Source organism: Phasianus colchicus, chromosome 1 (assembly GCF_987193195.1).
Source record: "Phasianus colchicus chromosome 1, bPhaCol1.hap1.1, whole genome shotgun sequence".
NCBI classification, from domain to species: Eukaryota; Metazoa; Chordata; class Aves; order Galliformes; family Phasianidae; genus Phasianus; species Phasianus colchicus.
In genome coordinates this window covers 60,450,783-60,475,138 of record NC_143436.1, presented here as the reverse complement: position 1 = coordinate 60,475,138, position 24,356 = coordinate 60,450,783, and the positions used below count along the sequence as shown (strand labels likewise).

Below are 24,356 nucleotides of genomic sequence, written 5' to 3'. Positions count from 1 at the left end.
AAACAATTCTGTGATTCTATGCCACACAATCATATTCTTTCACCACAGTGAAAGCACTTTCATCCAAAACAGAAGGTTGATGTGAAAGTTCCTCTCCTCTGTTCTGTTTGCATCACGCAGGAGGGCATGGGTAGTCACTAGCCTCTTTCAGACCTTGAAACTCAGGGAGCCTGATCAAACTCATAGGAGATCTTAGTTACTCTGTTTCAGCAGTATATGCCAACATCCCCCTAAGTTGTAATAAATCACGGTGATAAAACCTGCAGTTTCACCCAGCCTAACTCATTCCTTACTTCTGAATGCACCCAGAGCTGCAACCCACGCATTCACAGAAACATCTCCCTGCACCACGAATTTACATAACTAACTCCAGTTACTGCTAATTAGAATGCTTCAACTCCTCCATTAGCTTTCTCTGCATCTTTCAGTTAGCTTTAAAAGGAGGGTACACATAGTAAATTATTATTAAATAGAAATCTAATCGGTCACATTACAAGTGATCTGAAAGGAAAGAATAAAATAGTTGCACACTGCTTAAGCTAGAAAAGAGCTTACAATCAAGCAGCTTGATGCACTATGTAAGGCACTTGAAATAATCTGACCACGTCTAATCAGTCTTCCAATTCTGGAGTTTTTAAAAATCTTTTCCCTTCCCTGTTGCTGTGAGATCTACACAAATCAGGGAAACATCAATGACAGAGAATAAATCATATAATTAATTCTGCATGTTTGACAGCAATTTCAATTTTTTTCCCCTCCTATCTTTTTTTTAGTGATAGCAAGGATTTCCTGATTTATTTTTTTCCACCCCCCAAAGATGGATTGCCATTTAACAGAGTAATTGCTTTGCCTGCTTCCTATTTCACATCATATAATATGCCAATAGCTCTAGAGAAAGACTGCATACAGTAAGTATTTAAACTAGTTTAATCTGTCCTGTGGCAGGAGTCAGCAAATGGAATTAAGGGTAGGACCACAACTGCATGATTAGGTAATGGTCCCCTAACCTCCAGGTGATGTGGATGACATTTTGAGATGCTGAGCTGCAAGACATTTAATCTTTGCAGTTCCATACAACTGCAAGTGCACACCATGGGGTTAGAACTTGAGAAGATCTTTTGAAAACACTGCATCTGTTTGATCGGTTTAAGGAACAAATGCTGTAGCAGCACATTTATTTTTTAAGAGTAACTAGTAAACGTTGACATTAGACACACAGGCACTGGTCAGACTGTCCAGGCTGTCACTTTGTACATACAATGCAATTCCAACAAGAAAATATTATCTGGTTCAGTACTGCCTTCAGAGAATTGAAAACATAATAACTCCCAGGAACAGCCAAACCAAGAGCAAAGCAGCCCCTGATTCCTGTAAGCCTGAGAACAGAGAAGTTCTCAACTGGAACTCTGCACATACAAATATTAGAGGAATCATAGAATGGCCCGGGTTGGAAGGGACCTCAAGGATCATGAATCTCCAATCCCCCTGCCACATGCAGGGCCACCAACCTCCACATTTAATACTAGGCCAGGCTGCCCAGGGCCCCATCCAATCTGGCCTTGAACACCTCCAGGAATGGGGCATCCACAGCCTCTCTGGGCAGCCTGTTCCAGCACCTCACCATTCTCTTAGTAAAGAACTTCCCCCTGACATCTAACCTAGAACCCAGGGACACACAGCATCACAGCAGCATCCCCAAGCTTTCTACCAGAGCTCTCAGGCAGCTATCACACAAATATGCCACATCCAGCTTCTCTCTCAGCCACTGGGCCCAAGCCAGCTCCACTCCAGGCATTCCTCAGCAAGCTGTCATGCAATGGGTCATCATAAGAGTGCTGTGCACTGTCAATTGAAAGGAGGAGCTGAGAGGCTTCTACCATGAGAGCCTCTTTTGAAAAAGAAAGTAGCTGTGTACACACAGAGCTCAATTTGCCATGTGCAGAAATCCTTTCCAACACTTTAAGAGGCAGCTGCTGAAAAGGAAATGCCAGTTGGCAGCATGGACAAACACCCTCTGAAGCCATCCCACATGCACTGTCCCCACAGTGCAACTTCTGCAGCCTCTCCTGAAGCCAGAACACCAGAGACTTTCCCCAGATGCAAGAAAGGAATGCTCCCAAAAAGGGCAGGAGGATGGTGTCTGGAAAAGGTATAAAACAAAGATGGGGAGACAGGAACAATAGTAGGAAAGAAAGAAGCAGTGGTAAAAGATACAAAGAACAAGATGATGGAGTAAGACAGGAGGTATTTCTTACAGTGACAGTCTCTAGCATAGTATCTGTCAGGGAAAATGACAAAGAAATACAAAAAGAATGAATGTGCTTAAAGAAATAGGGAAAGAACAAAAGTCAGGAATAGCACCTGCCCCAGTGTCTGTGCTCAAATTACTCTTCCCCATCACATACTAAACTCTGGAGGCAAGATGTTCCAAGAGGTATACAGACTGCCCATTCTGGCCCAGCCTATCAGAATGAACAGGGGTCATCTGTGTTTATCTAATAGTTCTACTCATTTGGGAATATAGGAGAAGAAATGAAAACAAACAAAAAACCCAGCACACACTTCAGAAGCTGTTCCCAGTGCCAGAGGAGTCTGGGTGTCAGAGCAGCTGGCACTGAGCCACCCTGAGAAGACGACTTCCTCATCATCCTTCTGTCATGGGTTCCCACACAGAGTGGCAACACAGCCAAACCCACTTCTCTCCTTGTTAAAAACAAAGCCAAAAACACAACTACACATAAGTCAGACCCATCAGACTAAACACCAGGACGATCAGTCTGTGTCTTAGCAGCTCTCGAGTGGGCTGAACCATTTAACCTAAATATAGAGCAAACAGATTCTGCAATGAGAAGGAAAGGACTGCATGTAACAGCCTGTACACCATCCATATTGATGCAGCAAGAAGATTAAATGAATACAGAACTGTAGCAGATAATTTCTGATCTATTCCAGGAATAAAACACTTTCTACAAGAAGTAGGTAGCGTGGGGCAATTCATTACTACTGGTCTCCAAAAAGTAAGTCATATTGTGACTATTTTGTAGCTAAAACCAAATATCAGCAGTAAAGCTGCTGCCAAGTATGCTGAAGCTAAAACCTGCTGTTTGCTCACTGTAGCTGTAGTGCTATTCAAAACAGAGCAAGGGCACCAAGCACAGCTCCATGGCAAAGCATGGCCCTGAGTTCAGAGAGAGTACTTTCTTCCCAAGTGAGATGCACAATGAACATGTTGAGAACTGCTCGACACTGCCTGTTAAAATCACTCTGCTGTTGCTTGAGGCCCGCTCTCACCACTGTGTGCAAGCTCACAGGTGTAAGGCAAGAGTGGGCATCACCATTACTCTCATATGCGCACATTTATATACATGTAGAAATGATACCCTCAGATGTGTACTGAGAGATACACAGCACCCAAAGCAAAGCAAGTGCTGCTGTACACATGCACACATTCCTACTTTTCACATTCAAGGCAGCATTACAATTTTGACTTTACCCATGAAGATGCTGGGAAGGAGCACATTGCATACCAACATCGTGCTAGGACTCGAGGTTTCAGGACATGGACAGTCCTCAGATATTCTCCTTTTCCAGGTAGAAGCGCGCTTTGTGACTCTTCCCTGTTTCTTCCCTTCTTCCTACCCTTCTCCCATCTCCTTCCCCAGTAACACAAGAAAAATTACAGATTTCAGGCTCCTAGCACCTAAACCAATGCAGAGGAGCTGACATGGTCGGATTAGCTACAAGGGGAGAGCTCAGACAACAGGTAGTACCTGCGAATAGCCCAGATAGCTTTGCTGGGCACAGGAAGGCCACCGCTGCGCGGCTCCTCGGGGTGACAGGAGCTCCAGGCAGTCCTGTGAGCGAAGCGATGCTTCCCATTCTCCCGAGATGGGACTGGCAGCGAGGCAGGGAGTGAAGCTGCAGGCTGCCGGACAGGTCTTGTGTGGGTACCCCCATTCCTCCTAAGCAGGCATTGAAAAGCAGAGAAAAGGGGGGAAAGAGGGGAAATTGGAAAGATGAGACATCAGTTTCGGTTTTCCATGCTTATTAAAAGGTTGAACATTGTGGCAGAATATGGCATCTCACTGCAACAGACAACAATTTACTTAAGATTAAGTTGAAGTGCACTGGGAGGACAGGACTTACTGCTTCCTCCCTAGAACTAGTGGAAGACACCCAAGACAAGCACGCTTATGCAGAACTGCTCTCTGCAGCTCCAGCATGATGGGAAGCAGAGCGAAGAAGAATATGCCTCCATCCTCAGTTTTTTTGGTTCAGAAAATAACTGTGCTCTGCCTTGTTTAAACAGATCCAATTTGTACAGGCTGGTGGAAAGAGCAGGAGGAGGAGAGGAGGGCGGTGAGGCCCTGGCACAGGCTGCCCAGAGAAGCTGTGGGTGCCCTACATCTGGAGTGTTCAGGGCCAGGTTGGATAGGGCCCTGGGCAGCCCTGCTGCTGGGTGGCAGCCCTGCCCACAGCATGGGGCTGCAGGTGAGTGGGCTTCAAGATTCCTTCCAATCTAAGCCATTCTGTGTTTGTATGAGTTTCAGCAGTATGAAGAAGGCTACTGGTTTTCTGCTGCCCCTTAGAAAAGAAAATAAATCATAAAATCCTGAGTGTCACAGAGCACACAAAACATGCAACTAGAGCAAATATTAAAATGCAGCACATCTGAACTGCAGAGCTTCCTTTCTGCAAGCTAAGCAGCTGCCATATCTGGGCAACTGAGTGCCACTGGAGAACAGGAAAAAACCTAAGCACTGGGATGCAAAGCTAAGGGAATGTGGAAACTCAGGGGAGGGAGGGAAGAGAGGACATAGATTTTCCCAACAATTACATTTGTGTCATCTTTAACCAGGCAGCTCCTGGAACATCACCCAGCAACCTGCAAACACAGTCACTGTGAGCAGTGTGATGGCTGTCAGCTCCCAGAAATCTCACTGGCTACTTGCCCACCAGTGACACTGTTACGATTTAGTCAACAGATGAAAGCAGGAGAAATCCTAAGCCGAGCCTCCAAATCCTGCTGGGAGATGACTGAATGCACTACTGCAGGAACATGAATTCAGCAGTCTGCTTTACAACTCAAGCATGGCAACTCCTGCTGGGGTGTGATGGGCTGCAGGGCCCAGGGTACAAGGCAGGTAGGAACGTGGGAGGTGATGGCAGGAGCAGGACCTCCTGTCATCAGCAGCAGCAAGCTCTCACACGTGCTCACTTGTTGACAGATCTGTCCCAGCATAGTGTAGGACAGAAATGCATGAAAGACAGCTTTTATCAGCTGAAAGAATTCTGCCTTTTAATGGAGATGCAGTTACGTAGTTACTGTTAAACTAAATGGGTGAGAGATACAGTCTTCAAGGATTTGATTTTTTTTCTAGTAACTGCTAGGAGCTGCTAATTATTCCAATCATTGCAGAACAGGCTAGATATTTTCCCCTCTTTTCTGATTTTTTTAAGGACAAGAAGGATTACACTTGATTTTACTACTGAGTGTCATAATATATTTCAGTAATAACACTAGCAGAAAGAGTTAAACCAGAGAAATGTTAAGATGTAAATAATTCAGCCTGAGCTCCCCTGTAAGAAATAAATATTGGTCTTGCCAGAGCGAACTGAGCACTTCAGAGATGAGTTCTTCACATTTGGTCAATTTGCCCAGCAAAATTTAACAGGCAGCTATAGAATAACAAACAACACCAGAATGAAAACTTGGTGCCTTCCAAGTCTGTCAAATGAGTGCCACTGAATTCAGAAGGGCAAGACGTCTCTGACAGTGCTGTCTAGTGATACATATTCTGTACATACAGGCAGCAACACTGGAAAGCACAGTAAGCATAGAGATTACTTACAGTTTGAGGCTATTGCAGGAGAGGGAAAAGAAGTCATATACCAAGCACACACCAAACACAGTGACTCCAGTTTCTTTCACGAGCATTGCACACGTCCCAAGGAATAAACTAAGCAGCAAAAAGAATGGGGAGGCAGTGGGAGGGAAATGTTCCCCAACATAAAGCTGGTCCACACTCCTGAAAAAGAAATTTGATATACGTGAAAATAGCAGAAAATTTAAATTATATTTACTACATTCACACAAACATTGAGGCAATTTTCCCTAGTTTCTTGAGATCCTGATAATAAGTGAGGTGAACAATTTATGCTGTTTGCTCATAAATGAAGAAAGACACTGGGGCAGGAAGGGAAAGTACAAGCTCTGAAAGGTGCACTAGGAACTTGAGCAGAAGAGTAAAAGATGAGCAGAAAGAAAGTAGACATCAAGTAGTCAGAAGAAGGTAGAGTAAGTACAAACACAAAGGACAGAGAAACACCTGTTTTCTGTCACCTAGAACACAGATGCTTAAGTTTTCCTGGTGTGACAGAATGCACCATACATGCAAAATATCCCCCATCTCACTCACACTCCTCTCGGTCAGCATGTGCCCTAATCCTTAAAATCCTGGGCACTAAGTCTATATGAGAGAGAAGAAGAAAACAAACAAACAAAAAAATCAAAATCAAAGAAAAACAATTCCTACAGGGTCCCTACCAGATTTATACCTTCAAAACCTTCAGGTGAAAACAGATCTAGATTTGTAGCAAACATCCCTAGAAGAACATGAGCAGCTTTTCCTAACTGAAACATCAATGTGAAAGGACAGAAACTCCATTCAAACAAAGCTATTTCTTATGTGTGCTTGTTCAGTTACAGTTTTAGCATACAGCAAATAGTGTCAAGTTTTCATCTGAAAAGGACGACTAATGGTCTGGACATAATCCTGAACTCTCACAGGCTGGATTCTTCACTCTCCATACTAATAATATGCCTTTAGTAGAAAGCATTTATTTCTAATTTCAAGTCCACATATATCATATATCACTATATACACTCTATACATACACTATAAACACTCTAATGGTGTATGGTCAGTTAGTAACGTCAATGGAAAAGGGTATCTTAATGCTCTGTCCTTGCGAGGCCCCATCTGCAGTACTACGCCCAGGCCTGAAGCCCCGAGCATAAGAAGGAAGCTGAGATGTTGGAGCGGGTCCAGGAGGGCCACGAATATGCTCAGAGGGCTGGGGCACCTCTCCTATGAAGAAAGGCTGAGAGAGCTGGGCTTATTCACACTGGAGAAGGCTCCTGGGACACCTCACTGCAGCCTTCCAGTACTTCAGGGGATCTTATAAACAGAAGGGGGAGTGACTTTTTACACAGGGTGATAGATATAGGAAAAGGAAGAATTGCTTTAAACTAAAAGAGGGAAAATTTAGGTTAGATGTTAGGAGGAAATTCTTTACTCAGAGGGTGGTGAGGCCCTGGCACAGGCTGCCCAGAGAAGCTGTGGGAGCTCCATCTCTGGAGACATTCTAGGCTAGGCTGGATAGAGCCCTGGGCAGCCTGAGCTGCTGGATGACAGCCCTGCCCATGGAAGGTGGTTGGAGTTACTTAGATGATCTTTAAGGTCCGTTCCAAGCCAAACCAATCTACAGTTCTATGCTGACTTCCCTTTTTACACTTGTTCTTTTTCAGAAGCGTCACTTATTGGGCACTCCAACTGCAGCATGGACCAGAGCACAGCCTGAAAGCACCGTGCTGGAGGAAGGACCTCTGCCAGCAGTGATCAGAAACCAATGGATTTCTTCCTGAAACAGAGCATCTTATCCAATTATAAGAACTGATACCAAGGATCCGTACCTATTATAGGAGAGAAAAGCCAACAGAAAGAGTAGACAGGCGAGGACATCCGCTCTGCCTACTATACCTGTTACCTAAAAAGAAAAGAAATGCACAGATGTAAAAGCAGGCATCTAAAAAGGCATGCACACATACATTCAGTAACTTTCTCAACAATCTCTGCTAACCACTACTACTTTAAATATATTAAAAAAAAAAAAGCTTAAGTGTTATCCTCCCTCACCACACCAAAATGTTACTTGACTGGTGTAGGATACACTCAGTTTTGAGTGATGCATTTCTCAAATGGCAAAACAAACAAGTAATCCAGTATGGAAGTCATTACGTTCTTTTTAAAATATTAATGAAGTTGCACAGAAAAAATACCAGTTTCAGGAATCTGCTTTAATTCCGTATACTAAGAGTTGAATGAGAAACACATCAAACTCCCAGAACTGAGATTTGTTAAAGAAAAGGACTACTGAAAGGACAATTCTCTGGAGAAGACTTATTATATAGGAGTGAGTTAATAATTAACATTTGAATAAACTTTATCACCAAAAAGTAATAGAGTCGTATGTAATTTATTCTCTTTGAACAATCTGGGTTTATGAGAGTTTTCCCACATATCAAATAACAAAATCTTTTTGTAAGAAAGGGAATACTCGAGAAGGATGTACAACTATTTTTTACAAAATATTTCAATATTCCATTTCATAAAGATCTAAAGTTGAACATAAAGCAAATAAAAAGCCCTTTGAAATTTTGCCTCTTTTGAGCTTACATAATTAATCTATATTCAGTGCTCCGGCATTTATTTTAACCTTTTTAAGTTCTGACCCAGACAAAAATAAATTCAAAGAGTGCCTCTTCAGAACTTTCCCTGTCGTACAGAGCTGCATTATCAAAAGGGGCCTGGCTGATTAGTACACACAAGACAGCACAGGCAGTGACTGTAAGGCTCATGGCTTTTTGTTATTAAGGTAATCTCTCCTCAAAAGTTCTCAGCAGCAGCAGCCGCTTCGCTCACTGATTTACAAAGGCTCCTTACAAGCCTACTATGTCAATGGTATCTCCGCTAACGAGCACATCTCTTTTTGTTGTTGTTGTTTTTGAAGCCCGGACTGCTACACATTGCACTTCCTTTGCAAAGACAGCAAGACTTACTTTATCCACAGGGGAAGTAACTCCCCACACTATTAGACTGTGGCTGCGGAATGAGTAAGTCTTTAACTGTTTTCATAGAACAAGCAGAAAAAAGTGCAGTACGGGCTGCTCTGTGCACTTACCATAGTATTTATGCTAACACTTCTTTCTGAGGATTATTTTTTATTAATTTTTTAATTCAAAGCAATACAAATTAATCCGTGGGCCATATGACCTCTATCCAAGTGATCTTGGTCCAAACACATACTGATGCTCCCTTCAGTGTTCCTCCCTTACACTGATGACTACAGAAGGCAAGTGAAGGCATGGAACAATGTCCCAGCAGGAAACAGCGGCCTCAATGAGCTCTTTGGTTATGGAAGGCTTGACATTTTCACAGAGTGACTGACTGCCCATTTACTGCTGAACTGGTGCTGAGGACCCTCACTGAGAATTGAGCACTAGAGCAGAAAGACAAGTCCAAATGAGTGCCTTCCTTAAGGACTCCTGCAAATTCTGTTAACTATGGTATATTCTCATCTTTGATCTCCCAAAGCAAAGATCACAACTAGCACATGGCATATGACTCAGAAGCTTCTTACTAAATACATAAATAATTAAATAGGGTGTACTTCTATTTTTAGCTTCTGTGTCACCTTTTTTGTGTTGTTTTGTTTTGTTTCTTTGTTTATTTTGGTGTCACATACTTACAGCCTCGGTGTGAATGGGATGCACAGCAAAGAACAGCGCTGTGACAAAAGCAAGTCGACAGTCCTTGAACACAGCTTTGTCGCAAGTATACATCAGCACGAGAGTCACCAGACAGTGTAGAATTACATTCACTGCGTGGAAATAAAAGGGGTTCATTCCAGCCAGCAAGATGTTTAACCTGAAATTAAAAACAAGAGCCATAACCAGGCTGGGGCAGCTTTGAGATAGCAGGACAACTTGCAAATGCTCTGAATTATGCTTTCTGCCTGATTTGCAGTCTGCTAATGTAAGTGCTATTAAACTAATTAGTGAAAATTGCTCTGAACTTCTGGTTTATCTGATTAAAGAGAAACCACTTCCCCAATTTTCCTCCTAAAATATGCAGTTGAATTTGGCAAGCTTCCTAATATGGAGATGGGAGAGGACTATGCCCCTGCATTAGGATAGGTTTGCTGCACTGAAGCAATAGATGTGCTATCCAGCATCCACCAGCACAGCCCCACATCAGAAATACAGCACTTGCTCTGTTTCCAGGCTTTACTGACAACTGGACTACACTGAGAAGCTGCTACAGTAGTCAGCATCATTTTTATGAGGACACTAATGTTCGGGATAAGTTAGCTCAGATCACCTTAGATTGAATGAGAGTTTGTTATTTGTGCCTCTCATGAAAGAAGCATATAACTAACTGTTATGACATTTGTTTGACACAGTGTATTAATGCATTTTTCTGGTCATTGTTTTTTACAGTCAACTTGCTTAACAGCTGCTGACAGGATCTGCTTCACATGCAATTAAAGATAACTTGATTTTCCTTAGAAGTAACTGCATCTGTATCTCATTTAAACAAATACATACACACACACACAATGTCTGTATCCAGTGAGGTTGCTATATATAAACAAGGAATTTTGAAGTATTAATGTTAAGAATATTTAAAATAGAAAAGAAAAAAAAGAAAAACAGACAACACAGTGAAAACATGAATCAATCTAAGCATTTTAGGTTTAGCTACAAATCCCTATTCCTGTTATTACTAGCAGCTATCAGGCATCCCAAGTCATCCATGATTCAATAGCAATACTACCACGCTGTTGCTACCATGCAGACACGTTCCTTCTCTGTAAGTCAGAGGAGGTATGGTATGCCTGTGAAGGCCAGACAACACATGGCTTTTATAAATACCCTCTACATTCCTTCCTGAGAAGCAACAGTGTGCTGCTATCTGTCCTGGGTGGCATTCTTGGGGTCAACTCAACTTTAATGCACCAGGCGACTTGTGCATTTCCCTTCTGTTCTCATTGGAGTGTTTGTAGAGGCAATAGCTGAAACCCACAGAGTTTGGGAAAAGTGGAATTTTACTAGGACGAGACCTTTCCCATTGAAGTATGGGTTGATGCAACTACATCATGACAAGGCATGAGACCATACGATGCCTTATCCCAAGAGATGTTCAAGGCCAGGTTGGATGGGGCCCTGGGCAACATGATCTAGAATTTGATCTAGCGGTTGGCAATCCTGCCTGCAGCAGGAGGAGCTGGTACTTGATGATCCTTGAGTTCTGTTGCAATCCCAGCCATTCTGTGGTATAGATACACATAAAGAGCAGGGTTGTCACTTTTTTTTAATTTTTTTTTTCCCCAGTACTCCTGTTGCTACTACAGAGCTGCAGCAGACATCCCTTTCCCTCATATCGTAGAATCATAGAATATCCCAAGTTGGAAAGAACCCACAAAGACCATCGAGTCCAACTCCTGGCTGCACACAGCACCACCCAAACCCTGTATCTGAGAACACTGACCAAATACCCCTTTAACCCTGGCACTCAGGGCTATGCCCACTGCCCTGGGCATTCAGTTCCATGCCCAATGCCCTGTGGTGCAGACCTGTCCCTCACCCCCAGCTGCCCTCCCCTGACACAGCTCCATGCCGTTCCCTCAGGCCCTGTCGCTGTCACACTCCGTTCCCTGTGAGGAGCTGCAGCCGCCATCAGGCCCCCCTCAGCCTCTCCACACTCAAGGGAGTCAACACTTCTCCCAGTTCAGATCTTTACTGGAGTAATAGATGAAATCATTAAAGAAAATTTGTTTGAAAATGGAGCCCTACAGAATCCCACTAGTGGCAAGGAGGGCAATAGCAACATGGCCCAACACAGCCATGGTTCCATTGTCATAGGACATCCTGAGGGTCACACACACCGTGGTGTTGTGTTACAATGTCATGAGCCAGCTCCCTGCCAATCCTCATAAATACAGGGACCCTGACAATAGAACCACAGTCAGTAACTGACTTGCGACTTGTGGCCATCTTCTGGCACAAGAAGCAATTTACGTTGAGCTTTTTCTGGCCATGGTCGAAGAGGATCCACCAAAGAAGTTTAGGCTTCAGGGGAGCAGCACGAACCTGAGCCAGTGGATGTTGATCCTCCCAAAGGCGACATCAAGCCCATGGAGGTGGATCTGCCTCCAGACGAAGAACCAATGGAGGCGGATCCATCTCCATCCAGGCAAGGCAAGCACTACAACATCACACTTGCGCAGAGACATCACCACATCCACTGGCGGTGCACCAGGGGCTCTCGATTTCCATCTTGGTATTGAAATGTCATCATCTTACAGGCAGCCCCAGCACCAGCTGCTGCTCCTTCACTCTTCCTTCCCTGTCCCCAGTCCTCATCCTTCCCCAAGCCCTCTCACCTCTTCTTCCCTGAGTTCTGAGGAAAAGGGAAGGACTGGTGTCCTTTGAGCTGCTGTGCTGGGGACAACAGGAGGAACCCAGAGGATGGCCCTCAGCTCCCTGTGGCCTCCAGGTGGAGGGAGAGGGCAGGACTGGGACTGGTGTCCTCTCAGCTGCTGCACTAGGACAACAGAAGGAGTCCAGCAGATGGCTCACAGCTCCCTGCAGCATCCAAGTAAGCCCTAAGGAAGAGGGCAGGACTGGAAATGGTGATCTCTGAGCTGCTGCAGGGGAACTACAGAAGTCCAGCCAATGGTCCTGAGTTTCCTGCACCCTCCAAGCAAGCCCTGAGGAAGAGAGCCGTACTGAGACTGACGTCCACCAAGCTGCTGCGCTGGGACAACAGGAGGAGTGCAGCCGATGGCCTCAAGCTCCCTGCAGCCTCCAGGCAGTGTCAGAGAAGCTACAGACACAGCTGTTCCTTTGGAGATGCAGAGTACTCTGGTTTGGATGGCAAGTATTGCTGAAATTCAGCATGAAGGTCCATTCCAGTTGCTCCAATTGGACTTCTTTCAAGACAGGACAATAAACAAAAGGACAATACAGTTTCAAAGGACAAAAATAAGAAAAGTAAATAGAAAAAAGTAAAGCTAGTTAAGTGTCTCTCCATTTCTGGTACTTCAGAGTCTGCCTCTGAACTACAGTGTTCTCTCCCGCTCTCCCTAATGCAGAGGAGCTGGGGAGGGGCCCAGGCACACAGCAACCTGGAGCAGGCTGCAGGTACTCTCACCCAGTGCTGGGCACAGAAGACAAAGGAGGAATGGAAGGCATCGAGGGTGTTCTCCTCCTCTCAGGAGCCAGGGTGGCACCGAGCAATGGGAAAGGCCACAGCAGCTCCTGACATCCAGCAGTTGGTATGGAGGGCAGTGGTTGGCCAGAACAAAGATGGCAACAAACAGCAGCAAGAGACACCCAGGCAGAGTTTCAGCTGTAAATACGCTGCAGCCATGTGAACCCACCAGCCTGGGGGCTAGCCTGCCCGGAAAGAATGGAGACAGCAACCTAAGCAACATTCCCACCCATACACCTGCAGATGTGTGCAATGGCAGGGACCACCTGCAGGACCAATTCATCAGACCCCCGAATTATTGCTGGCTCTAAATCAGTGGGATCACAGCTCCCCCTAAAAACAATGTCAAATTATGCCTTCCCCAGAAATACAATTGCCAGAGCAGATGAGGGCAGGTGAGAACAGTGAAGACAAGTGAGTCTGGTTATCAGGCAATATGGACAAACCCCATACCAAAAATGAAAGATTCCTGCTTATTTAGCTCTAGCTGTCACTGTCCTTGTTGCAGGGGAGTTGGACTAGATGACCTTTAATTGTCCCTTCCTACTCAAACTATTTCTATTATTTATTTGGCTGACATGCAAGGACCATTTACTAAAAGACAAAATATCCAACAGCACTCTGGGAAAAATCTCTCACTAGCCTGCATGGAAGTTGCTTGATCATTTCTCCCATCCTGTAAAGCAACTCTACTGGTAAGAGAGGTAAAACCTTACATGGACAAGTCATCCCTCCCCATCACATCCCTCAAAGTCAGAGGTGCTCATTACACTTACCTCTTTTGGGGGCAAACAACATGACTAAAAACTGAAAAGTAAGTTAGCTGAGTAGTACCTGATCTAAGTTCTTGAAAATGGCTATGTGAAAGAATCAGCCTCACATCTTGGTTATTCCCTTGTATATTTTTTTAATGAAGAATTTAAAAAAAAAAAACAACACCCACCAGCATAGAAGCAGAACAAAGCACAAACATAACAGCACCATGCTATTCAGTTAAGCCTATAATTAGTCAGCAAAATCTGGGTGCAAGCATGCCTTGCTGTATGTTTTGAATACCATCTTAGGTGGCCCATGAACATCAAGTGCAATTGTGTGCACATATTATATTCACACAAGTATTTTGGTTACAAAGCTCTTTGTCATAAGAAGTTAGGCCACGTGGTAATAAAGGAAACATTCTTTTGTCCCTAAACAATCCCAGCAGAATGATTTTGAAACGTTAGCAGGAGCTGACTTTATTGCACACCAAATGAGTGAGCAGATTTGGGGCTCCACACAGCTCTAATCCAAGCCACAAAAACTTTGTAAAGTTGCCCTGCACACTCACTAGGCTGTGGGGAAAAAGGCAGCCTCCTACAGAAAGCCAAGTTTCTCCCACTGCAGAGCAACTCCTGGGCATGGGAATGGGAGGGGATGGCCATTATACTTCCATATTTAAGCCAGCACAAAAAAAAAAAAAAAAAAGAAAGTTATATGCTCTTTTTTTTAAAAAAAAAAAACTTGCCAGCCCCAAACTCACCAATATTACTGTCATTTCTAACTTGCAGCACTGAAAGGGCTGAAAGATGTGCATGAAGAGCACAACATCTGCCTCAGCTGAAGTACAATTGTTAAGATATATGCTACAGCCTTCATAGAGCACATAGCTGGGAGACCAGATGAGTTGTTTTAACTTTGTGAGCTCACTTCTTCTGTCAGACCACAAAGGTATTTGCAAATAGCACTACAAAGGGCTGATTAAAGCAAGTGAACATACTTGAAAAGGGAGACACCACTATCTCATCCAAGGAGGTCTTTCCTAAAGGGAACTCCCCATGAAACACTTATGGAAGAAGAAATTGGCACTGCCTCAGCATCTCTGCTGGAAGAGTTCCTGTGGGCAAAGTGTGTGCTAATCCTTCTGAGAAGTGGTGAAAGGCAGTTCAAATGCAAAGGCCCTCAAAAGGCCCAGAGGGAGTGAAAGAAAAAGAAGCACGCGTGCCAAGGAGGCCAGACGACATTCTCAGGTATTTTCTAATTATAGCATCAACCAAGACATCACCAAGAGAAAAATTCATTACAAAATTCCCAGTGCTACTACTCACCCAGACCACACTGGCATGTATTTGAGCAAAGACCCTAGTCCCAGCACCAGCTTGTGTGTCCAAGTGTTCCGCATATGTGGGCTGGTTCTGGCACAGCCAGCCTTGCAACCAATAGCAGCTTTTCCTTTCCTCCTCCATCCACTTCAGGAAAAGGATCTACAAAACTGTGCTCTCAGAAAGAGGCTTCCACAGGCACTGCTCATTAAAGGTCCACTGCATGCTCTAGCCAAGGCACATACTTGTACCCCACAGAAGTCAGCAGGGACATTTCTCCTTGGGAAAGCAATTCACATTTGATCGACACTGGTGAAAATGCATAGCTAACAGTGGTAACTATGTTGAAAAATAGCATTTTGTAGCTGAGAATTTGCTCTATCAAATAGTATCGTTGTGTTCCTTGTAGCTGTTGGAGTTTCCATGGAAACAAATAAGAGGCATTACTTTCAGAGCAACCTATGTAGATAATCGCCCTGGGCTGTAATATAACACTTTTTATCCACTTGCACAAACAAAGACTCATTCAACCTTTTTAAGACTGCTTATGATTTAATAATACTGTAAACCATAATTGGAGAGTTTCTCTTTTTATAGACTTTGTTATTATCCCTGAGCAGCTTTTGTTTAGTTTAAACTGTTTTATTATTTTCAACAGACTAACAAAAACCACAACATGTTACGAAATAGAAATGCACAGAATAATAATGGTAATTTGTTATAGCAAGCAACGCTTAATGGAAATCCTCAGAGCATCCCACACCTCATAAAACCCTCACAGTTTTTACAGAAGAAGGCCCACATGCGGATTTATGAGTTAATCTAGCATACAAGAATGGATTAAGTTTCTCGTGATCTTCCTTTCCTTTTAGATTTGTGTGATGTATATGACAAACTTAATGTAAACTAATTCACAATTTTAGTGTGAAGTCTCATAATCACCAGGGATGCATCTACAGCATGCCAGGAAAATGAGCATCTGTACTCCAAAAATGGTGCAGCTGCATCAGTGGCAACAGTGGCTGAAGCTCTGTGCGGAAGCAGCTCAAAGATTAAGAAAAACCTGCAGCAGTAAAAAAAGAACATCAGTTCCATTTGCAGCAGCATTCATAGGACAGCCAGCACAAGTGCAGCAGAATTCCCTGGCACAGCAGTACTTTGTACTGGTAAACTTTTATAGCACAGTACAGTGCCTTGAAATTAAATAGGCAATAAGTCTTAAGTGTCTTTTTTACCTGATTTTCTATAAAAGGATGGGTGAGAAGACAGAGACCATATCAATTCCCAAGTGAGATCAGTTTCCTTAGAGCAAAGCCACCACTTACAAGAGGATTGGGTAAATGCCGGCATTCAAAGCAGGTTATTGCTTTCTAGCAGAAAACAGGAATCACAATTAGACTGAGAAGCAACAGCACCTTGGCAGCGGCAAATATGCTAAGCAAAAATTCCTTGTGCTACACTAGAAAGCGTGGTTTGGCAGTCATTCCTATGCTAAGAATACTGAATATACCATTCACCTAGCTTTACATTTATTTCCACAAACAGTCAAGGAAAAAGCAAGACTGGCAATTTACAGGCTGACAAGATGTCGTTTTATCAAGATTCTGAACAAATGAGAGTTTGTCTTAAAAGCTATCCTTAACCATCATATCTGCATCAGCAATACACAGAAAGGAATGAACGCCTCACAAAACTCTTCACCACCCCATACCAGATAATAGTGCAGTACGCACAGCAGTTTGCAATGCTGGCACATCCATGCTGTTTTCCAAAAGCATAGCAAGAGAGTAACATGCATTCCAGGGTTTGATAGTGGTGGGGATGCACAACTTGGATGTTTTAACACCAGCAGTCCCCTTCCGAGTACCACAAGGATAAAAGTCAAGGTATGCCTTGACAAAGTTAGGAAAGACAGACATCAAGAAGAGAGGATGGCACTAGTGGAAACCTAGTCTGAAATTATGAGCACATTTCAAATGCGATGCAAAAGTTTTTCCATCAAACTTAAAGCAAGTTTGGTAATCTTTCAGCTTAAGCTGCAGATCATAGGAGGTGCCATTCAAATTTATACTGAACTGAACAGAAAACCAAGTTTAACATATAAAAACAGAACAACAATCTCTGCTTTTAACTCTGAGAGAAAATAAGTGAGAAAGCCCAGGAAAGAAGTCAGAAACACAGCAAGCAAACGCTGAGAAATGCCCTCAGCTAACCAGCAGCAGCCAGAGCTCTTCATTTTTGTAGACTCTAAACAGCACTGACAGCAATGCTCCTGTGAGGGAGAAGGCAGGTTCAGAGCTGAGCCTTTTAGGTAAAAGGAGATAAAAGAAAATTAAAAGTGACATTGGTGCAAAAAGGAATAGGAATCGGTAGGTGTCATACAGGCAAAACAGCAATAACAAAAGCAGCGAACACAGATGTGACTGAATTCACCTCAGCCACATCTTTGCGCAGAACCTGCCCAGGCCTTTTTGGGAATGCTCCCCCTCAAAACAAAAGTCTTTTCAAATCAAGAGAGGAACAAGCTTACAAGCTTTGTTATGAGTTTCAGCCACAGAGAAGATTTTGCAACCAGACAGAAGTCAAACACAGTTCATGCACAGTTCCCACAGCTCCCCATGCATGTGAGGGCAGATTCTCACTTCGGGCCTGACCACCGGCTCAGCAGAGTGCGGGCACCCATGAGCTTTGGGCACCCATAAGGCTGCCAGGCCGCAGACTCCAGCACCATCCTGCAGCTCCCAGTTTTCCCACCACCTTGCAGGCTTTAAGGCTCTTCCTAAGCACTGGGCTTCATCAGCAGCCACCTGGCCTCCTCCCATGAAGTCCAAGCAACCCTGCCAGCTCTGCTCCCCTGGAGGGGCACAGCCCGCTCCTACAACCAAACGGAAAAAAAAAAAATTGGACACGCTGCTACATTCCCTGTTTGGTTCCAGATCACTCCTTCTATTTCTAAACAGTAATTACACTCAATGTGGTGGGCAGAAAGAAAAAGTCTTCTCTAAATCAGCTTCATATGAGCAACGCCAGAGCTGGAAAAAAGACAAGCTTTGAGGCACGCACACCCTCCCCCAAATCTAAAATGGCAGCCACGTGGTCCCGCCTTGGTCAGAATCAAGGCATACACATCTAGAAATGTACCCATATACTGCAACTACAACACAACTGGTCTAATACAAGCAGTGCCACTTCTCAGTAACCTCACCTCCCTTGCAGCTTTAGCCCACTGTGGCTACACCAGTGCTGTACTGATTTCATGGCATGCATCACACCATCAGTATATGGAGAATGACTGCCATAGTGAGGGTAGAAATGCTAGACCAACGTTTGTAGGAGAAATACTGATGTAATCTTAAGCATTGTGATATTGCCTTAATATAGATACACAAAGGGAAGAAAATACTTGTGCGGTGCATATTTAACCTGACACATTATAACTCGCTATGTTACCCTGTGATGTCAAAATGTAATAAACCATTAAGGAAGAACAAATAAAATTTAAAATCTTTTTTTCTTTCCCTGGTTGTTTTTTCTAAGCTGCCTGTCCTTGAAACTCATGCCACTGATACAGCTGAAAAAACAGAAGGATCAGCTGTATGCAACTAGATAGATCAGAAGGTTGGCAGTGACTTATTGAATTAATTCTCTTTTTGGCTCCATATTTACTTCTAACCGAAGCTCACAATCACTTCAGGGTTTGATCTGAAGCCATTGGTAGTCTCATACTAGACTCACAGTGCCTGCACCATGTGAACTATAGCTGAAGGATCCCATTTATTCCCTAGGCATTCATGCTACCCAAGCTACCACCAACCAGCAGCCTTTGCAGGCAGAGCCATCCATTCTGCTGTCAGCAAGTGAGCATGGGATGGTTCTTTTTTTTTTTTTCTTCTTCCACTTTTACTGTCAGAGAACTAGTGAGATAGCTCGACATTCCAACTGTGTGCCTGTCTTTTCCAGTGGGACAACTGAGTTCCTCTCAATGATTTCTCTCTCCCACCTCCTCCTTCCAGACCCAAACAGCCCAAGCAGCAGCTGGAGGAAGCGCTCTTACCCACTCATGGATCTGAGCTCGTTTCCAGTGAACTCTGACATCCATCTCCTTCAAGGAAGACCAGATATTATCTGCAGTCCTCCAGCCAGCTTCATCTTCCTGAGTCTCTGCAATTAAATGGCCACAACCAGCCAATATCTTCTCTGCCAGCCTTCTGCCTCCAGTGAGCTGTTATTCATGATCTTCTGGCACCTCCCTCACTGACATCTGCCTTCTGCTGTGTCAGAAGCAGTGCCCTCCACCTCCCCATCAGAGAGACCAGGTGGGTTTCCTTCTCCTGGGTCTTTGCTCAGACACCTGGAGAACTATGGGGCTCATGTGATTAAGAGTCTTTAAATTTTGGCATTTGGGTTTAAAAGAAAAAAATAAATATTTGTTCTTGTCATCTCCTTCTACCACACACCTTCAGGCAAAGTCTACTGTGTTGCTGACTACATCAAACCACCACTTAGATTTTCATCACAGAAACACCCATCTAAACAGAGATTAGAAAAACAAGGAGAGGGAAGAGAGGTGGTACTGAGGATTTCACCTTCTGCTCCAACAGTTGAGAAATATTTTGCAAAACCACTAGAGCCAAGAAGTAATGTAAGTTCTAGAGAGGGAAAAATGTCTCACCAAACTTCTGTTAGTGGAGACAAGGTACAAGACAGAAAATACTCAGTTTCAATATAAAATCCTGAGTGAATTATAGAGCTGGCAGTTCTTCTGTTCCTCCCCTTCACCTTAACATTTTATGTGGAAGGCAACAAGAAATTGAATATCTCAAGTCCAAAAAGTGACCTTTTTTAAAACTAAGTATATTGAATTACTTCTTTGAGAAGAAAACATCTGCAGGTAAACATCTCTGGAGAAGAAAGCATGAAGTAAGTTTTCCTGAGGACTAAGCAAAACCACTGCCTATCATGTCATCTCTTTTGCAGATGCTAGAACTGTCATCCAACAGGTACACAAACACAGCAGGAATGCCTCTGAACCAACCATTTTCAACACTTTTTTCCTTTATTGAAGTCAGAAGAAGAGGTGAGATAAAATGGAGCCCTACAGAATCCCACTAGTGGCAAGGAGGGCAACTGTCAGGCCATAGCAACATGGCCCAACACATGGCCCATGTTTCCATTGTCAGAGGACATCCTGAGGGTCACACACACCATGGCTTTATGATGTCATGAGCCAGCTCTCTGCCAATCCTCATAAATACAGGGACTCTGACAACAGAACCACAGTCAGTAACTGACTTGCGACTTGTGGCCATCTTCTGGCACAAGAAGTAATTTATGCTGAGCTTTTTCTGGCCATGGTCGAAGAGGATCCACCAAAGAAGTTTAGGCTTCAGGGGAGCAGCAATGAACCTGAGCCAGTGGATGTTGATCCTCCCAAAGGCGATATCAAGTCCATGGAGGTGGATCTGCCTCCAGACGAAGAACCAATGGAGGTGGATCCATCTCCATCCAGGCAAGGCAAGCACTACAACATCACGCTTGCGCAGAGATATCACCACATCCACTGGCAGCGCACCAGGGGCTCTCGATTTCCATCTTGGTATTGAAATGTCATCATCTGACAGGCAGCCCCAGCACCAGCTGCTGCTCCTTCACTCTTCCTTCCCTGTCCCCAGTCCTCATCCTTCCCCAAGCCCTCTCACCTCTTCTTCCCTGAGTTCTGAGGAAAAGGGAAGGACTTGAACTGGGACTGGTGTCCTCTGAGCTGCTGTGCTGGGGACAACAGGAGGAACCCAGAGGATGGCCCTCAGCTCCCTGTGGCCTCCAGGTGGAGGGAAGAAGGCAGGACTGGGACTGGTGTCCTCTGAGCTGCTCTGTGGACAGGCCCAAGCTCCATGCAGTCTCCAGGGAGGGTCAGAGAAGCTACGTACACAGTTGTTCCTTCAGAAAAGCAGAGGACTTTGGTTTGGACGGCAGTAATGGCTGAAGTTCAGCATAACGGTCCAATCCAAAACAGCAAAACCACTGCCTATCATATCAGCTCCTTTGCAGATGCTAGTCTGCAACAGGTATCTAAGCACAGCAGGGATGTCTCTGAACCAACCAGTTTCAATGCTTCTTTCCTTTACTGAAGTCAGAAGAAAAGGTGAGAGAAGTTCAAAGACACTAAGTAAACAATATTTAATTCAACAGTTCACATGCAGGCTTTTTCTCTCTCTGATGTTTAACCCACATGCAGACAAAAAGAAAACGTCGCAGATCTGTGAAAATTTTTAAGTTTTGCTGAGTGATTCTAGTAGCACAGGCCACTCACATTTTCCTCTCATCATTCATTCTGACAGACCCAGTGTGAATAGTGCCAAATAGTTGAGCTCTTTTCACTGTTTGGCTCTGGAGCATTAATCTGCTAGAATTAGGACTGTCATTTAGGATTTCCAATAAGTGAAGGATGCTGAACCACCATTACAAGATTTCAGCAGTGTTTAGTCAAGATTTTTTTTTTGACAGAGCAGTGATAAATTCTTTTAATTGAGATCATTTCAAGAATATGTAGTATATATGAAAGATATGCTCCATTAAATGACAAGTCCATGGGGCATCATGAGTCCTTTCTATTTCACAGCCACAAAGGACAGAAAAGAGATGGAGACAAAGTATCTGTGTAATGAGGATCTGTAGGTAGGCAAGTCTTCCAGGTGAAAATGACCACGGGAAGGTGCAAAGAATCATGCTGCTATTCATTTCAATTTTGTTAAAAGACCATTCCTGTTGAGCATTTAACAACCAATGGGGAAGAGTCTCTCTCCTCCTGCGGGAGAACAGAGCAAAACCAGCAAGGTGGTGCTGGGCAGGATACCAGAGCAAGCAGCATGCAGTTCAGCTACAGCTCAGCATCATCTGGCAGAACACTCTCACTGCATCCTGCTTGGGAGCACTGGGTACGGAGGATCCATTCCACTCAGATCTTAACATCTGCCTCTGGCACCCTACTGAGAGGTAGGGAGTGAAAAGAATGAGGAAAGGCAGAGGGCTGGAAGGGTATTTGGGACACTGGAAATAGCCTTCCCCTGCAGCCAGGGAAGATAAATGATCCCTTCCTTATTCCAAATGCAGTGCCAACCAGTGAACAAATGACTGTGCCTTTGACCCTAGGCTTTGGCTGTATGGTTATTATATGCACTTGAAAATGAAGTCTTGCTCAGAAAGTCTATCTCACTGGTTTCCAAAAAAGAGTAGATGGGACAGTGCTTCATCCTTTTTTTCCCCTTTTTCCTCCTTCTTCCTTCAAATAGCAAAGGGTAAACCAGTTCTGTCAGGATATATAAATGTGATCTAAAGCATTCCGTTTCCGTTCCATTATTAAAGTTTAAGACTCTGCTAATTAGCATAATTTAACCTCAATTCCACAACCTGATCTACACAGCCAAGTCCAGCAGCCGAGTCCAGCACCGTAGCCACATGGTGATGTATGGAGATTCGCTCACCTCTTGAATCACCAACAGATGTGCTGTGGGAGTAATGGATCCACCGGAGGGCTCCCCAGCCGTGCAACAGTTCGGCTGAGCACCTAACGGAGGAGGCAGTCCGTGTGCACTGAGCTGGCTTTGCTGGGCAGCCTCCTACCCCTTCGTTCTCTCCAGAAATCTGCTTAGAACTCCCTCAAGAACACATCCAGTCTGTCCTGAACAACTCAGCTCGTGGGCATCCGCACTATTCAGTTTTGCTTATGGGGGATATTCTACCCAGCCACGATTCCCAAATAGCTGGTACCGACTGCTCTCAGCTCTAAGCCTGTCCTTACGGCACAAGGATGCTGGATTTCCCCTAACTGTTCTTGCCTTACAGAAAGGCACTATTTTCTCAGAGTTTGTGATATGTTATTTATAAATACCAGGTATTTGAATGGACAGTTACTCAGCAGGTCCTAACCGCTACCTCCTCCCGGCACACTTAGTGCTGCCTATAGAGTTGGCTCCTTACGACCGCCTTAGGTTCGCAACGCACAGAGTCTGACTGCTGATCACCCGGAGCCCCGTGCTCGGCATCACCCTCTACATCAGCTTTTCCGCGCAGCTCCCCCCAAGCACTCAAACATTTTTAAATACTAAAACGGAGTAAACATTCACCACCATTTGTGTTACGTCAGAACACGGCAAACAGAGAACAAGCTAAAGCCAAAGCTGACGAAGCGACCGACTGGTGACCGCGCCGAGCTGCTATACGTTCTCCTCTGAGAGGAGGAGGAGAGGATCTCGTCCTTCCTTCTGGGATTAGCGAAGGAACCGTCAGTTCTTTGCTGCTCCCCGACCTCTTTTTCCCTCCCCGTAGAGCCGGGACTCCGCTCGGGGACCGCGGAAAGCGCGGCGGCCGCGGGGAGCGGCTAAGCTGGGGACTGCCACGGCTCCGCTTCGGAACGGCACAACTTCCCGGCACGCTCACCCAACCGCGGAGCGAAGTACTTGGGATAAAGCAGAGCGCTGAGCGGCAGGAAGAACTTCGGGGGAAGTCGCTGTGCGCACCTCTCACTCGGAGGTGCTTCCCGAGCGCTCGGTCCCCCCCCCGGCCACCCGCAGACACCTGTTCGCGCACCGTCGGGGCCGGGGCGCACCCGCGGCATCATCACCCGGCCCCGGGCACTTACTTGAAGGTGAGGACGCAGAGGGGCCGGTAGGACTTGTGGCTGGTGTTCTCCGCCATCCGCTTGCCCCAGAAGTCGTTGGCGAAAGCGGCGGCCACGGGGGCGGCCGCCCGCACGTCGGGGTTGTTGACGATGGCCCAGACGTCGTCGTGCACGAACTCTCCCCGCAGCGAATTGCCGTAGCACAGCGCGCACAGCCCCGCCAGCACCGCCGCCGCCGCCGCCCCGCCGCACCGCCCCGGCGGCGGCACCGAGGGGCGCGGGGCCGGCGGCGGCGCGGCTCGGTCCCGGCTGCGGTTTCCCAGCGCCGAGCCCGTCACCATGGCGCGGGACCTCGCGCGGGGAGCCGCGCTGCGAGCCCCGGCTCCGCCGCCCGCATGCTGCGGGGCGGGCAGCGGCACCGGCGGCGCCGGCGGCGGCCACTCGCGCTCTGCCGGGGCGCAGCCTGCCCGGCTGCAAATAAACAGCGGCCGCCTCCCCGCGCCATCCCTCCTCCTCCTCCTCTCCTCCTCCTCCTCCTCCTCCCTACCCCCCCGCACGCATGCTCCTTGCCGCGCTGTCACCTCCGCCCGCCGCGGGGGAGGC

General features: G+C 45.4%; 1 protein-coding gene across 2 annotated transcripts in view; it reads right to left on the bottom strand.

Annotated features, from left to right (window-relative positions):
* Positions 1–24,094, bottom strand: part of TMTC1 (transmembrane O-mannosyltransferase targeting cadherins 1) — a 147,584-nt gene extending 123,490 nt beyond the window's left edge. The window contains exons 1-5 of one of the 2 annotated variants that reach the window (XM_031589844.2): positions 23,775–24,094; positions 9,533–9,710; positions 7,697–7,770; positions 5,853–6,029; positions 3,771–3,962 (exon numbers count right to left, since the gene is read on the bottom strand). In XM_031589844.2, the coding sequence (XP_031445704.1) occupies positions 3,771–3,962; positions 5,853–6,029; positions 7,697–7,770; positions 9,533–9,710; positions 23,775–24,094 (941 nt within the window). Of the gene's footprint in view, positions 1–3,770; positions 3,963–5,852; positions 6,030–7,696; positions 7,771–9,532; positions 9,711–19,190; positions 19,640–23,774 lie in introns of those variants that run through there. The other variant, XM_090144882.1, reaches the window with a different exon arrangement.
* Positions 24,095–24,356: the final 262 nt, after the last annotated feature.